At 38.2% G+C, this 14,519-nt stretch overlaps 1 protein-coding gene across 1 annotated transcript in view; it reads left to right on the plus strand.

The window, feature by feature from the left end:
• Window positions 1-14,519, plus strand: part of Fmn2 (formin 2) — a 312,755-nt gene that overhangs the window by 177,492 nt on the left and 120,744 nt on the right. The window contains exons 10-12 of the mRNA XM_060364725.1: window positions 10,715-10,806; window positions 10,962-11,091; window positions 12,084-12,230. Of these exons, the coding sequence (XP_060220708.1) occupies window positions 10,715-10,806; window positions 10,962-11,091; window positions 12,084-12,230 (369 nt within the window). The remainder of the gene's footprint in view (window positions 1-10,714; window positions 10,807-10,961; window positions 11,092-12,083; window positions 12,231-14,519) is intronic.

Consider the following 14,519-nt stretch of genomic DNA (forward strand, 5'->3'; position numbering starts at 1 on the left):
CTCTCTTGTAAGATACAGTTTTGGAAATCAAAATGAAATCCTTCTACAAAGTTCTTAACCAATTGCATAAGCAGGTACTCCTTGCGGCCACTCTTGGCTGTAAATGACAGTTATAATATTACATCTTCATCTCAGCTTAGTTCTTTCAGGTATAGTTTGTTCTGCATCCTTTTCCTTCCATTGTCAATTGCTGATGATATATGGAGGCAGTGAGAGTGATCCTCTCTTAAGGTGACTGCCTTTCCTGAAGGACCCATACGGTCAAAGGGTCACATGTAGATGAGCAGTGCTCAAGAGGAGAAGCTCCTTCAATTAAGGCTTGAACCACAACCAAAATGATGATAAGGCTCCTTCAATTAAGGCTTGAACCACAACCAAAATGATGATAAACGGGGCATTGTCTCTTGAGGCAGAGACACAAGCAAAGAAGAAACACAGATATGGAATTGAATATTTTACAGCTAGCTGAGGTGTTTTCAAACCAAGATGCATGTTCCAAACTCCAGATAAGAGTTTTGTTTTCTTTATTTTTTTTTCTCACATGGTTGCAAAGCCTGGCATTGCTTTTCTAGTTAAGAAAAGCAAATAATTCCATAATTCCTGAGTTGGTTCTTGACAAGTAAAAAAGAAAAACTTTTTGCATACTCTACGATGAAATAATACATTGCCTCTGCACTCTCGGTTGTGCTTTAAAAGAAAAGAAAAAAGGTTTTTTTTGTTTTGTTTTTAAAGATTTATGTTCACAGAATTTTGAAAAGAATTGGGACCCTTCAAGCTCAGTTGCCATGTCAGTTCCCATGTCGGGATCAGGGGCTGTCTCTGACATGGACTCATTGGCCAGCCCTTTGATCACCTCACCCTGAGTAGGGGCAGCCTTGCCAGGCCATAGAAAAAGAGAATGCAACCAGTCCTGATGAGCCCTGATAGGGTCAAATAATAGGGGAGGAAGACCTCCACTATCAGTGGACTAGGGGAGGGGTATAGGGGGAGAAGAGGAAGGTAGGGTATGACTAAGAGGAGATGAGAAAGGAGGCTACAGCCAAGATACAAAGTGAATAAATTGTAATAAATGATAAATCAAGAAAATATTGAAAATAAATCAATAAATTAAATAATGCTCATATTCTTGAGCTAGTGGCCTCCAAATAAAAAAAAGCAAAAATAACAAATAGTTGTGTTTCCTGAAAATGTCTGACTATTTCATAGCCTCCCAAGCTTACCTGAAATTCTGTGTGCTATGTGTTCTTATTGGGCCCCATTCGTGCTTGTGTCTAAAAGGAGTTGATTATATTCACTAAGAAGGGACTCCTTTTTAAATTGGTGAAGAAATTGAAGGCTCACAGCTTAAGCTTCAAAAGTGTCTCTCAGGACTTGAAATGAAAACCCTCTGTTTAAGCATACAATCCATGTTTGGTTGGTTGGGGCCTTCTGGGTCAGGACAATGACATGTTGTCAAATCACTCCTGATCATTTACCTAAAATTAACAAGAGAATGGGAAGCCACAGAAAGTTTTCTTCCTTCCAAATAAATACAACCCATTGTATACATAAAAATGGCTGTAGTTTTTACTGTATTTTTACTTTTGTAAAAGACTTTATTCTATAATTTTATTTTATTCTATGATTTTGTAGAATAAAATAAGATTTTCTTCTATAATTCTACTGCACATTTGACTTCATTAGAAATATGTTTTCTTGAGTATTTTGTTGGTTGTGTAAAATTGTTTTAAAAGACTAGCATAACTTTTTCACCATTTATGCAAATGAATCACAATGAGACATACATAGTGTCTATGGTTGGATTCCCTCACTTTCCCCAAGCAGGAACACCAACCAAACAACACCTCCCATTTTGAATTCACTGTCTAATTATGGAAGTATTTACTCCTGGGCTCTGATGCTTACTCTGAATCACAGAGCCACATAGTGATGTCCAAGGCGCCCTGCATTGCCAGGGACCATGGGCTGCTTTCGCCATTGTGTTGAAAGGAGAGGAAGAAAAGAGCGGTGAGGGAAGGAATAGATGGTGAGGCTGCTGGTGAGGGAAGTAAATGTGAGGTTTAGATCAGATAGAAGAAAGTTTTGATGCTATGAATACAGACATAAAAAGTTATTGGATTAGAGGGAAATGGATAGGAAAAAAAAAGGAAACATGAGGATAGCAACAATAAGAGTAAGGTTGTTGATGCTAGAGTGGAGGAATTAATTAGTGTGAAGGACTCTTACTACAGAATATCTCATTCCCCTGAGAAAGGCACCATCCAGCCACCATCCAGTATAAAATCTGATTTTTGCCCAGGATCATTGCTGTCAAAGATGTGATATCTACTACTTCAAATAACCCTGCCACTGTATCCTACTCCTTCAACTCCTGGTAATCTTACTTTCTATTCCAGAGAGGAATGGTTAAAGTGCAAGCAGAACAAGACATTAAAAATAAGTAAGGAAATTTGAGAGCAATAAAATTTAACATTCCCACAGATATTTATAAAATGCCAGCTTTGTTTTGGCACGTGTGTTGAGCTATCAGTACAGCGATGAACAAAACCTGCAATTATTTTCATACCAAAGATTTATCTTGCTATTGTTGACTCCAGGCCTTGAATGTTCTTTTAAACTTATGATATGTGCTCCTAGGAAAAAGTGCATTTCCAAAGAGAAGATTTATTAAGGGGGTGGGGTTGGGGCACAATATACTGAGGATTCAGAAAGTCCCTTCTAAACTAGAGAGATTTTCAGCTAGAAGCTGCAGCAACTATGGGTAGATGTGTAAAGAGGGAAGTGTGGCAGACATTTGAGGTGCAGGAAATACCATTGAGGGCATAAGAACACGATATATTTGAGGAACAAAGAGAAAGCCATTAAAAAAATGGAGCATAAATAGGAATAGGTAAGCAAGGAGATGACCATGTTGTCTTGTATGAATGCTGAGGTCTGTGCCTAGAAATGATGGATAGCCATTAAAGGCTTTTAAATAGGGTATCCATAACTCATTATTATTATTGTTATTACTATTGCATCAGGAATAAGCAAGCAACCGAAAAGAAACACATTTGTGTTATGTGGTTGCACCTACATGAGGCAGGCAGACTATTGAGGCAGTGAGTTGCGAGCTCATGGTCGTTAGAACCAGGATGATGGCAACAGAGGTGCATGATGCATGTGAGACTCGATGATTTATCGGGTATAGAAGTAAAGTACAGGGACTTCTAGAAGACCTCCTGCTTCTCTGGGGACAGGAATAAGGGTCACTGAAGATTTGGGGAGAAGAAAATATGAGTTTGATATTAGAGATGTTGATAAAAGTGTTGAGACAGTATTTGCCTACATGGAGAAAAAAAAACCTGCTTAGAAAGGAAATCTAAAGTAAAGATATATGTCATGCTGTTGTTAAGCATAATTTGAAAAGGAGATATGTGGGAGCAGAGATTGAGAAATTCAGCAAAGATGTGGCATTCCATTTATGAAAAAAGTAATTAGTTACAAAATTACCTAGAAATAACAGATGTTGGTGTTTGACGAACAAAAGGTTAATATTTGAAAGCTCATGAAACTGGAAAGAATCTGAACAAAGGACTTTGGAGAGGTTTTGCCTGACTTAGTGTTTTTGCAGCATATCCTTTATGCTACTTATATCTTTGTGCTATTAACTGATATTGCAGACTTGCATTCTCTTGCTCCTTTCATGCACATTCCTCTTTTGTGCTGCATTTAAGGCTTATGGTTAAGGAAATTAAATAGTCTGAAATAACATAACATCTAAGACTGTTTATATTTAGCATCCATGAGTCTTCAAAATCAATGCAGTATGCAAATATCCCCAAGGGATTTCAGGAGTTCAAATCTGTGCCCTCTGGAACATCATTTGAGATCCATTTGCTTATTAATACATTGAGTGAGTAGCAGGAATGGGTATCAGTAGTCTCTCAGAAACTTCATGGTAAGACTCTGATGCTGAAGCTCCCACATACTTGTGTCATGGGGCATGGGGCCACCAAGTCAGTTCTTACTTTGAAGCATCCTCCCTATTGGGTAGGTTTCATGATGGAAAGTGCTATGCAGAGTAGGAAGAGAGGAAGTAATCAACACTCTAACCCAGCTGAGAATCCTGCCAGCTGCAAGAAAGACCAGCCATGCCAAGTATCACAGAGACCTTTCACTGGTCAGGGTGCAATGAAGAAGAGACTGTGGGGTGCTCAGGGCTAAGGGGACATCTATATCCTACCCTCCCCCCAATACAGAGATAATCCATAATTAAAAAAAAGAAAAAGACAGGTAAAAGCCCTAAGTTCCTAAAGACTGCTGTGAAACAGTGTTTCCCACACATGATGGAGCCATTACTCTTCTGATCATATAGTGGTTGTGGTTGCCTGTGTGTAAGTCCTGCACATGATCAAACCAGTTAAAATCCCTGCATGGATGGAGGAGGGACCCATGAAAGCCCACCGCAAAAGAAAGAGCTATTAACCGCTGATGACTGTCGAGGGTTCTGCGCCTCGGATAGTGGAGGTTAAAATACCTGGTGGAATTAACGATGAGAACCAGAAAATCTAAGTCTTCACTGGCTTAGATGGGATGCCTGGGGTTTTGGTATCATGACCCTTAGTAACTGCTAAAGACACCTGGGTTAGCAGCAACTGGGATTCACTCAAGCCAAGAGTAAAACTTGTGGAAGGGTGTAATCTATTTCCTCTGTAGATAAGCTGAGTGGAAATGATGAAGATAATGCAATAGGCACATAGTTAAAACATGGAAGTCACAGAGATGCAGTTACTGTCCTGTGGACTAAAATGATGTCATTGGGCAAAGAATTTCCTGACTGAATGAAAGTCAGTAGGGCATGCTTCTTAAGTGACTGTTTCAAACTAGAAGGGTTTTTTTTTCTCCTATTATTAGTTGGTGTATGAGTACATGATGTACAGACTAAACCCATTCCATGAAATGACTCTCATCCCCATTAGCAAACCCTAAGTGATGCACTAGCATCTCCCTCACACATGGAGAGTTTCAAGAACAATAGAAGAAGATAGCTGGAGAAGACCCACAGAAGTTGTTTATCTGCAACTTGGTATATAGTGTTGTGTGATTCTGTGTGAATTTGAAGTCCTCCCCTTTGTCTCTTTGTGTGTGTGTGTGTGTGTGTGTGTGTGGTATGTGTGTTTGTGTGAATTTACACTGTATAGTACAGTGCCTTGTAAACAATATACATACCTTGGAATAAATGGATAAATGAATCCTCCAAAATTCTCTCTCCTCCACCAGAAAACAAACCAAACCAACCAACCAACCAAACAAACAAACAAAAACCCCAAAAAACTGCAGCGCCTATACTAACCACAAACTGGTGGGTCAGGAAAAAGAGAATTTGAAACCAAATCGACTTTGGAGTTCCAACAAAACCCAAAACATCCAATTAAGCGTTGGGTTGTGGCACAAATTTCAGTCATAGTTTGAGATAATTTGTATGGTTGAAGATAAGGGTAAGAATTTGAGACCTCAGTAGGTACAAAAACACCAGGCATTTACTTCATGTTTTACAAGAAGAAACTCAGGATGATGGTCCAAGAACAATTAGATATAATTAAAAAGAGTACAACCAAGCATCTAAGAGCAATTTTGTCTAACAAATCTAGTGTATTTTAGACCTCATTCTTGTACCTTCACACACATTTCTATGCGGTATATGAAAAGATCTCAATAAAGTTGTACTATGATAATGTATAGATGAATTAATTCATACATACTTTTGGGTGGGCATAATCTTCTTTTGTATGTATTTATTTATGTGCCAACACTTGGCAGAACTGATTCCATTTCAGGCATGTACACGTATCTATTTTAGAGTTTATTTGACCTCTCAAGGGCCTTACAATACTACTAGGATGAGGATAAACAATTGCCATTATTTGCCTCTCATGCCTTCAATGTTTCTTGCTTTTCCTTATGTTTCCTGCCTTTTCTCTCCCTGTGCTGGCTAGGATCATGTCAACTTGACACAAACCATAGTCAGCTGAAAGGAGGAAACCTTATAACCGCCATTAAATTGGGCTGTGGGCCAGCCTATAAAGCATTTTCTTAATTAGTGACTGATGAGGGAGGGCACAGCCCATTGAACAGAACAGAACAGACCCATGTCTGAACAGAGAGGAAACATTTTGCCTAATATAAAACTTTTTTTCTTTTACTTTTGTTTTAGAACCAAAAATTTTATATCTTCTTTAAAGATATAAAACCAGTTTTTAAAAATCTGTTTGCTGTTGTCACTAGAAGTGCTTGGCTTGCTTAAGTATGGAGGTAGTTACAAAGAATTTAGTTACCCACTGTGTAGGAAAAGTCTTCCCAGTGGATATTCAGTGATTCCTGCAGTCTAACCAAGAGGCTTTCCTGCTTGATCTATTTTTATAATAACAGTACAATGGTATTTGACATTTGACAGTGGCGGACATGTCCAATCTTCTGATATTGTGACAGGACCTTGTAACCTACAATGCTCCCATTCAAGAAGCACACAATTGAGCTGCGAAAAGATTGCAGGTACTTTAGACTAGTGATTCTTCTAGCTAAACCTTCTCTCAAGAATAGAGCAGAAGTGCTCTCCAATTCTGAAGGACAAGAAAGCCCCAAAGCACCCTACAGGGGTACATCTGTTTCCGGCAACCTTTGTCCAGTTGAGAATACTGATGCTGTTGGCTGTTAAAGTTCAGCACCAAAGATTCACAATATATATTTTGAAAGATATTTTTTGCTCATTTAATTGTGCTACCGTTTGTATAGAGCTTGAATGTCCCTTACAGAGGGACTCATGTGGGACACTGAGGCCAGTGTAGGAGGGGATGGAACTTTCAAAAGCTGTGGCCTAGTGGGAGGTCCTTATGTCATGGAAGGAGCTGCCTTCAGAAGGAATTAACATGGATTTCTTGAAGATTCTGAACTTTTAGGAACCCTGAGCTTTTCAGAGTGAGTTTTAAGACCCAGCCCAAATTCCCCTTTGGCTTTTGTTTGTTAATTTCACATGTCTTCCTCCAAAATACTCCCACCAGTTGTCATGGGGCCCTCTGCAGATATATACTATACCTGTTTGGACCATCACTCAGCAAAGGTAGAGCTAAACAAACAACTACTCCTTATAAATGTAGCCTGGGTCACAAATTTTATCAGTGTCAATGAAAACAAGGACTAGTATAAAAATTTAGCACCATGACCATGAATGGACTGGGTGCTATGTGCAGATGTGTGTATGAGAGGGTTGGGGAGAAATTACCTGAGGGGGCGCTAACTGAGCTTCATAGAAAAAAAAAGAAAAACCAGAATGGCCACCTGCATAGACATGCATATGAGAAGAAAAGAATGTGGGTGACATGGGCAAAGTGAAAGCTCAGGCTATCCCTGAGCTGTCTCTGTAAACCAAGGCAGCTTTTTTTCTTCCTAAAAAGAGCAAAAATGGTCTGATCCCAAATGAGTTCACAGAATGCTTGTAGTTACATGTGTGTGAATACACAACAACCAAAATTTCATTTGAAATTGAAACGTACTTAGGCCCCTGCCCATGTTGCCTTGCAAGACTACATATGAGCCTTCGTTCTGAACATGTCTGTGCAGTTTGCCATTGAATCAGTTGCAAAAAATATTTCCAAAGCACAATGGCTCAGGTTTGAAATATTATGTTATAAACTACAGAGTTTTAACTGAGTATGTCTGTGTGTGTTTGTGTGTGTGTGTGTGTGTGTGTGTGTGTGTGTCTGTCTGTCTGTCTTTGTTGGAACATAATGGTTTAATTACAGAAAACAATGGCTGTTCAGCTTTCCTTCCATCTTTCTTCACTATGTATCAAACTAGTGTATCTTTGTATCCACTGTATTAGGATGCTTGATTATAAAAATGATCATTTGAATTGCTGATTTGGCTTAAAAAAAAAACAAATAAAATTTGAGCTGTGATTAGGGAAGAATCTCCGACAAATTTTGAAATGGCTCTGGTACATACTTCTGCCATTTTGCATTATTTATGTGAAGCAGTGTTCTCTGCATTGAAGCTTATAAATTTTCCGCCAGATCTGAAAAATGCACAAGTTGTTCTGCATCTGACTGATCCAAATATTCAGCCAGCTTATTAGCATTTTATGTCTCTCTCTCTCTCTCTGCCTCTCTACCTTCCCACGCCCCCATTCTTCAAGACAGGGTTTTTCTATATAGTGCTGGCTGTCCTAAAGCTCACTCTGTAAACCAAGCTGGCCTTGAACTTGGAGATACAGCTGCCTCTGCCTCCTAAGTGCTGGGATTAAAGGCGTACACCACCATGCCTGGTAGCTTTTCATCTTTTATGTAAGATTAAACAAGCATATCCATTTCATTGCATGAAAATGTGCTTTCATGTTAAATAAGTAGTAACAAAAGTGTCTTTAAATTTCTTTCTTATTTATTACCACTAAATTAATTTTATATCTACTTTATAAATCTGTACATTCAGGGTAACATAAAATGTCTGAGGCAAAATGGGGTTGTGGGTAAAAGTTTAAGAAGCCCCTTTACATAATAGTTCATATGAAGGATTTTACATTTGGGAATTTACAGTGAACCCCTGGTTTAGGAAGTGACTGTGACATTGACAGAAACCATTTGACTGGAAGGCATTGCTTTAAAGGCTTAGATGAACTTTCGTGGCTTAAAGATAATTAGTCATTCACACACATACTCACATGATCACATGCACACACGCAGAGTCACGCAATGCATGCATGCACACACATAGACATACACACTGACATACACAGAAAAACACACAAACACACACATATGCACATACACAAGTGTTCAGATAAGTCCTCTGCAAAGATGTGTAGAAAACAGTGTTTTGCTGAAGAAACAACATGAAAGCTATGTATAAACATATATGTATATATATACATAGTTAGGTAACCATAACCTTCTGGTGAGGTACAGAATGAACATTGGGTTGTAAATAGAAGATAGCTTTCATGTAGTCCTAACAAATGGAGAGGTGATGGAATTGGAAATCTGTATCTAAGTTTGTGCACTTACAACCCTTGCCTTTTCAATATCTACAGACTTAATACTCTTGTGTGATATTATGTTGATCTCTCATGCCAGCAAGATGGGTACTGTCACATTTTATAAGATGGCTTCAAGAGACATTATGACAACTGTTCTGGGACTGACTTTTTAAAGAGTTGAGAAATAAATAAAAAGGTTATTTTGAGACATCTTAATTGTGTGTATGTGTGTGTGTATGTGTGTGTGTGTGTGTGTATGTGAATGCATATTCATGTCAATGCAAGTGCAGTAGGAGTTGGAATAATAAGCAGTTCTGAACTGTTTGGTGTGGGGCTTGGAATCAAACTTGGGTCCTCTGTAAGAGCAGTAGCCACTCTTAACCACCGAGCCATCTCTCTAGCCCTACATCATCGGTCTTTGTTCCTTTAAATGTCTTGTACAAGCTCCTCATAAGCTGGGGAAGTGTGAATCTCACACAGGAACTGAGACTCTGCCGAGTGTGGCTTTTATAAACGCCTGCGACAGTGGACGGGATCTACCTCTCTTTTCATATTCTTCTGGTACGTCCCATCCCAAAGGAAGATCTGCCTTTGTGTGGCGGCTTCCCTCTTTGGCTGAACTGCCACCATTTGGAAGATCCTTCTTTTTGAGGTTAGATCATTAATGCTGCCAATTGGAAACCTTCATTTCTCAATAACCATGTATTTAATACAGAGCAGCTCACTAGCTGCCTGCACATCCATGATGCCTGCATGTTCTCTGAGGACCTCTTTACTCAGTCATATGTATTCATTATAATATATATATTCATTCATATATATATATATATATATATATATATATATATATACTTTTAAGTTACTTCTTTCAACTTGGCACATGGCTGTATGTATAACTCTGGAGCGCATGCCAAAGATGCAGTTTAGGCTCATTGGACACATCCTTGTGAGCTATAAAATTATGTCTGAGTGAAGTAAAAATGATACCAATGTTCTCTAAGAAGAAATGAGTTTGTGCTTCGTGGAATGTGTAAGCCTTTCACTTGTATCAAAAATCAAAATGATCCTCTTCATGAAGAAACAAAATGACAGCATTTGGAGCTTACAATTATAAGGAGCGGTAGGAAGACAAAAGCAAAATATGGCTGGAACTATTTTTCTATCAAAATATCATGTTCAACAAAAGCATAAAAATCTTTTATTTTTGTTCCATGTTTTAATAGCTTAATTGCACTCTTCTTTCCTCCAAGTATAACAAAAGCAACACAAGATTATTGTAATATTTAGATATTTTTAAAAACATGTAAGATCAAATTGGTTCCAACTTTAACTTGATTGAGATCTGAAGTAGAATTGTTACTTTAAAACAAAATTATGGCTTTCTAGAAAGTAATATCAATAGCCAAATTAACAAAAAAAGAAAAAACTATTTTATGCTTGAATGAATGACTATCTTTCAGAGCACTAATAGTCAATAGCATTGCTGGAGGTTTTAAGCTTGATCTGGATTTTATTATACATATTTACACTTTAAAACAGCTCATGTAACCGTTTTACCACAGTTAAGTTTTACCACAAGAGATTCTAAGAAATTAAAATATAGAGAATTCTTCTGTATTAAGATCATTATTATCTAAGGGATGCCTTGAACAGATTTTGAAAAACAAAACAAAACAACAAAACACTTTGCTTTTGTTTTTGCAGAGAGCACAATCAGATGAACTGGAAAAAATTGAAAAGCACAGTCGATCCTCCAAAGACAAGGAAAATGCCAAGTCTCTTGACAAACCTGAACAGTAAGTGGGTCAAGAGAACGGCGAGGATGGTTAAGGCTATGGGTGGGCACCTCCTCATGGGAAGCGACAGGCCCTGAGGGCATGTTTGTAACAAAGGAGACACCTCAGTTTGGGTGGCTTACACTTTTCCTCCATCCTTGCCCTTGTCTTCCTAGGTTCCTGTATGAGCTGTCACTAATCCCCAACTTCTCAGAGCGAGTCTTCTGCATCCTGTTTCAGTCAACGTTTTCAGAGAGCATTTGCTCGATCCGGCGCAAACTGGAATTGCTACAGAAATTGTGTGAGGTGGGTTCCAGACCAGAGAACTGAACGTGAATTATGATATTTAATTGTATTCAGTCATGTTATTATTTGTTAATTTTTGTTTACTTTTAGTACTTGTACGCTCAATGAATAGCAATCCCATATGAGGGAATGTTTTGGGAGTAGGTTTCAGGAATAAAGTATGTGTTTGTATATAATCACAGGGCAGTGTGACTACATTGAGAGCCTGGCCAGTTTGTATTAGTCTCCTGGGATCTCAGCTTCTAATGCTTAACCAACATTCTCTCAGATATCAGACTTCCAAATGGATGTGATCTGAAAGAATGCCATTTATTTCCTCTTGGGTTTATTTGAAATGGCCCCTCAGTAAAGTGTTAATATTTATTGCAGACAAATGATTTTTGGAATAGTCATTCCACTCAGTGGAAGATAAATACTCTTCAGAATGCAACAAATAAATTTTGGCTGAAAGGACCAATATTAGTACTTCAAATAGTTTAGCAAAAATCCACATAAGCATTTGTTCTGATTGGGGTAACCATCTTGCAGAATGGAAAGCTACTACCAGAAACACTTTCAGAGGAAGTGGCCCCCCAAAAACCCTGAAGTTAGGCAGGGCTCTGGCATGGTGAGTATGAAGTTTAGAAAGCAAGCCTGACCCTGGGATTCAATCTGTCTTTGGGGATTCTACAACTTATGCCAGAAATCTGTATTGTTCCTAACATAGAACCACTTAAAGATAATAGAGCTGATATTATTTTGTAGAAATTCTCATTGTATGTGGACCACAATGACACCTCTTGGCTTCTACAAAAATAATGATGCCTGGTAGTGACATGCCATAGTAAAGCTAACTTTAAGACCCTGTTTTGAAAGTATAATAATAATGTGGAAGGTGAGAGTTTGGCTGTCACTCAAAACTATCAGTTTAACGTGATCAACTTGGTATCGATTTTGGGTGATCCAAATAAAACAGTGCATAAGAGGAAATTCTTTGTTTTCCTGTCTTACAGACATTAAAAAATGGACCAGGGGTCATGCAGGTCCTGGGTTTGGTTCTAGCCTTTGGTAACTACATGAATGCTGGAAACAAGACTAGAGGACAGGCAGATGGCTTTGGGCTCGACATTCTGCCCAAGCTGAAGGATGTCAAAAGCAGCGTAAGTATTTGGTCGTTAATGGTTGCACCAAATTGAGGATATCTTGTTTATAAATAGGTTTGCCTTGTAACAAGGTATAATGATTATCCCTGTCTTTTCTGAGATCAGAAGTTTCACACGTACACACACACACACACACACACACACACACACACACTCTTAGGTAATATTTGAAGAAGTGTCTTATACAGCCCGGAATAGCCTCAGACTTGCTATCTGAGTGAGGAATTCTGGATCCTCCTGCCTGCTCTGCAAAGTTTTGGGACTAAAGCGTGAGCTGCAAAAGTTTCTTTGTGTTTTGAGCTTGGTCAAAGTGGACCATCTGGGCATCTATATTTTAAGAGAGTAATAATTTCCCTAAAGGAACTGTGAGTCCTATATGGAATGAGTATTTAGGTAATATAATGTTTTTTTTAATAAATATTTCTTCCTGTATCAAGCCTGCTACAGGCTTGGGGGGAGGGGTATGAAAGCGAGGACTAACCACTTTCAGTGAATTAGAGATTCTGCCTGTTCTCTTCTCTTTCCTAGGTAGTATAGAGTAGAAAAAAAGAAGAAAAAAAGAAAAACAGGAATGAAAGTAGCTCATAAATGAGATAGAAAGCACAATCCCACTTTCCTTCACACTGTTCTGTTCTTCCTGTCAGCGTGAACGGAAGTGTCTAAGTCTGCTTGTAGATCTGGTTACTTTTAACGCTGCCTCTCGGAGGTGTTTGCTGGTGTTTGCTATTGTTTAGAACTAATACTGAGGGGATTGTTAGAGTGGCAATAGAAAGGGAAGGTCAGGGGTGACAATCAGACTCACAGATGAAAGTCTGAGATGGTAACCTTAAGGAAGTAAGAACCTTGCTTCCCTGAGAGAGAACTGCTGCACAGAAAGAACATCACAGTGGGAGAAAATATGAACATACTGTTAGGTACCATGTCAGAATAAATGATTCTAAAAAGTGAAATTGACATCCTGAGAGAATTCAGCCATCGTCCTCATGAGAGAGAGGCAGCATGCAGCCATCTTCATAATAGAGAGGCAGCAGGCAGCCATCATCATCATGAGATATGCAGCATGCTGCATCAGAGAGATGCAGCAGTCAGTGTCCTCATGGCAAGGCTGCTGCTTCTTCTGGTCTCTTTAATCACTCAAGCTTGTGACTATTTGCTACTATTTCTAGACTATTTCTCTACATTTTCTGTAATCACTCAACACCAATCTCCAAGTCTCCACAATGCCGGACACTGCATTTCTGAAATTGAAAACCACTTTTTTTTGTCAGTCATTTTGTGGCTTGGTGTTTGTTTGTTTGTTTGTTTGTTTATGAGACATGGCCGCAGTAGCATAGGCTGATCTCCAGGCAGTCCTTCTTTAGCTTTCCTAGCGCTGGGATTAGAGTCTCAGCTGGTTTTCTCTTGGTGCATAAACAGAAGTTAATTTTTGTGGCTTTAATGGGTATTCAAATTCAAATAAGCATGTATATTCAAGTGCTATTGTATTTGTATTATAAACATTTCATAGAAACAAATTTCTAATTTACAGATGTAACAAATCATATGTGCTAAAAAAAATCAGATCAGTTTTCCAAATGGATGATGAAGAAAGCCTTTGCAAACATTTGCATATAATATTAAGCTTATTAAAGTTGATCTAAAATATATTCTGATAAACCAAATTTGCTTAGAATTGCTTATAAAGATGGATTATGTTTATGATTTTGCTTTATATTACTTACTCCTTTCTCTATTAAATTATGTTTTGTTAGTTTAAATAATCACAATAACCCATAATAAATACTGAGACAAGAAGCAAAATACTTAATATTTAGAATTCTTTTGTTCTCTCATCTATGCCAGATCTTTTGAATTCTGACTTTCTTTAGAAAGCAAATGTGTTTTTCATCCTCAGTAACATAGACTAAAGACTACAGTTTCAGATCAGTCAGCTTCTTCTCTCATTATGCCTATAAACAAGCTTTTAAAAGATGTTTCACTAACTGATTCATACACTACTGTTTCATTGGTTGACAATTTAGGAAAATAGACTTCAAGTTCTGTGAGCCATAAGCAAACCCTCTCTGATAAAGGAAGTTTTTAAAGACCATATTACTATATCCCATAAGACGTGTTTACTAAGAAGCATTATTCTTTTTGTAAATACAGGAATATTCTTGCCTAGATCCCATAACAGAAGCTCTTAGGACAGTTAAATTTAACAAGATTTATTTGTACAAGAGAAAGTTCTAGGGCCAGGTAACATTACAGACCAAAGATGGTTCCAAATGTCCCGCTCCACTAAGT

This window comes from Meriones unguiculatus, chromosome 11, assembly GCF_030254825.1.
Source record: "Meriones unguiculatus strain TT.TT164.6M chromosome 11, Bangor_MerUng_6.1, whole genome shotgun sequence".
Lineage (NCBI taxonomy): Eukaryota > Metazoa > Chordata > Mammalia > Rodentia > Muridae > Meriones > Meriones unguiculatus.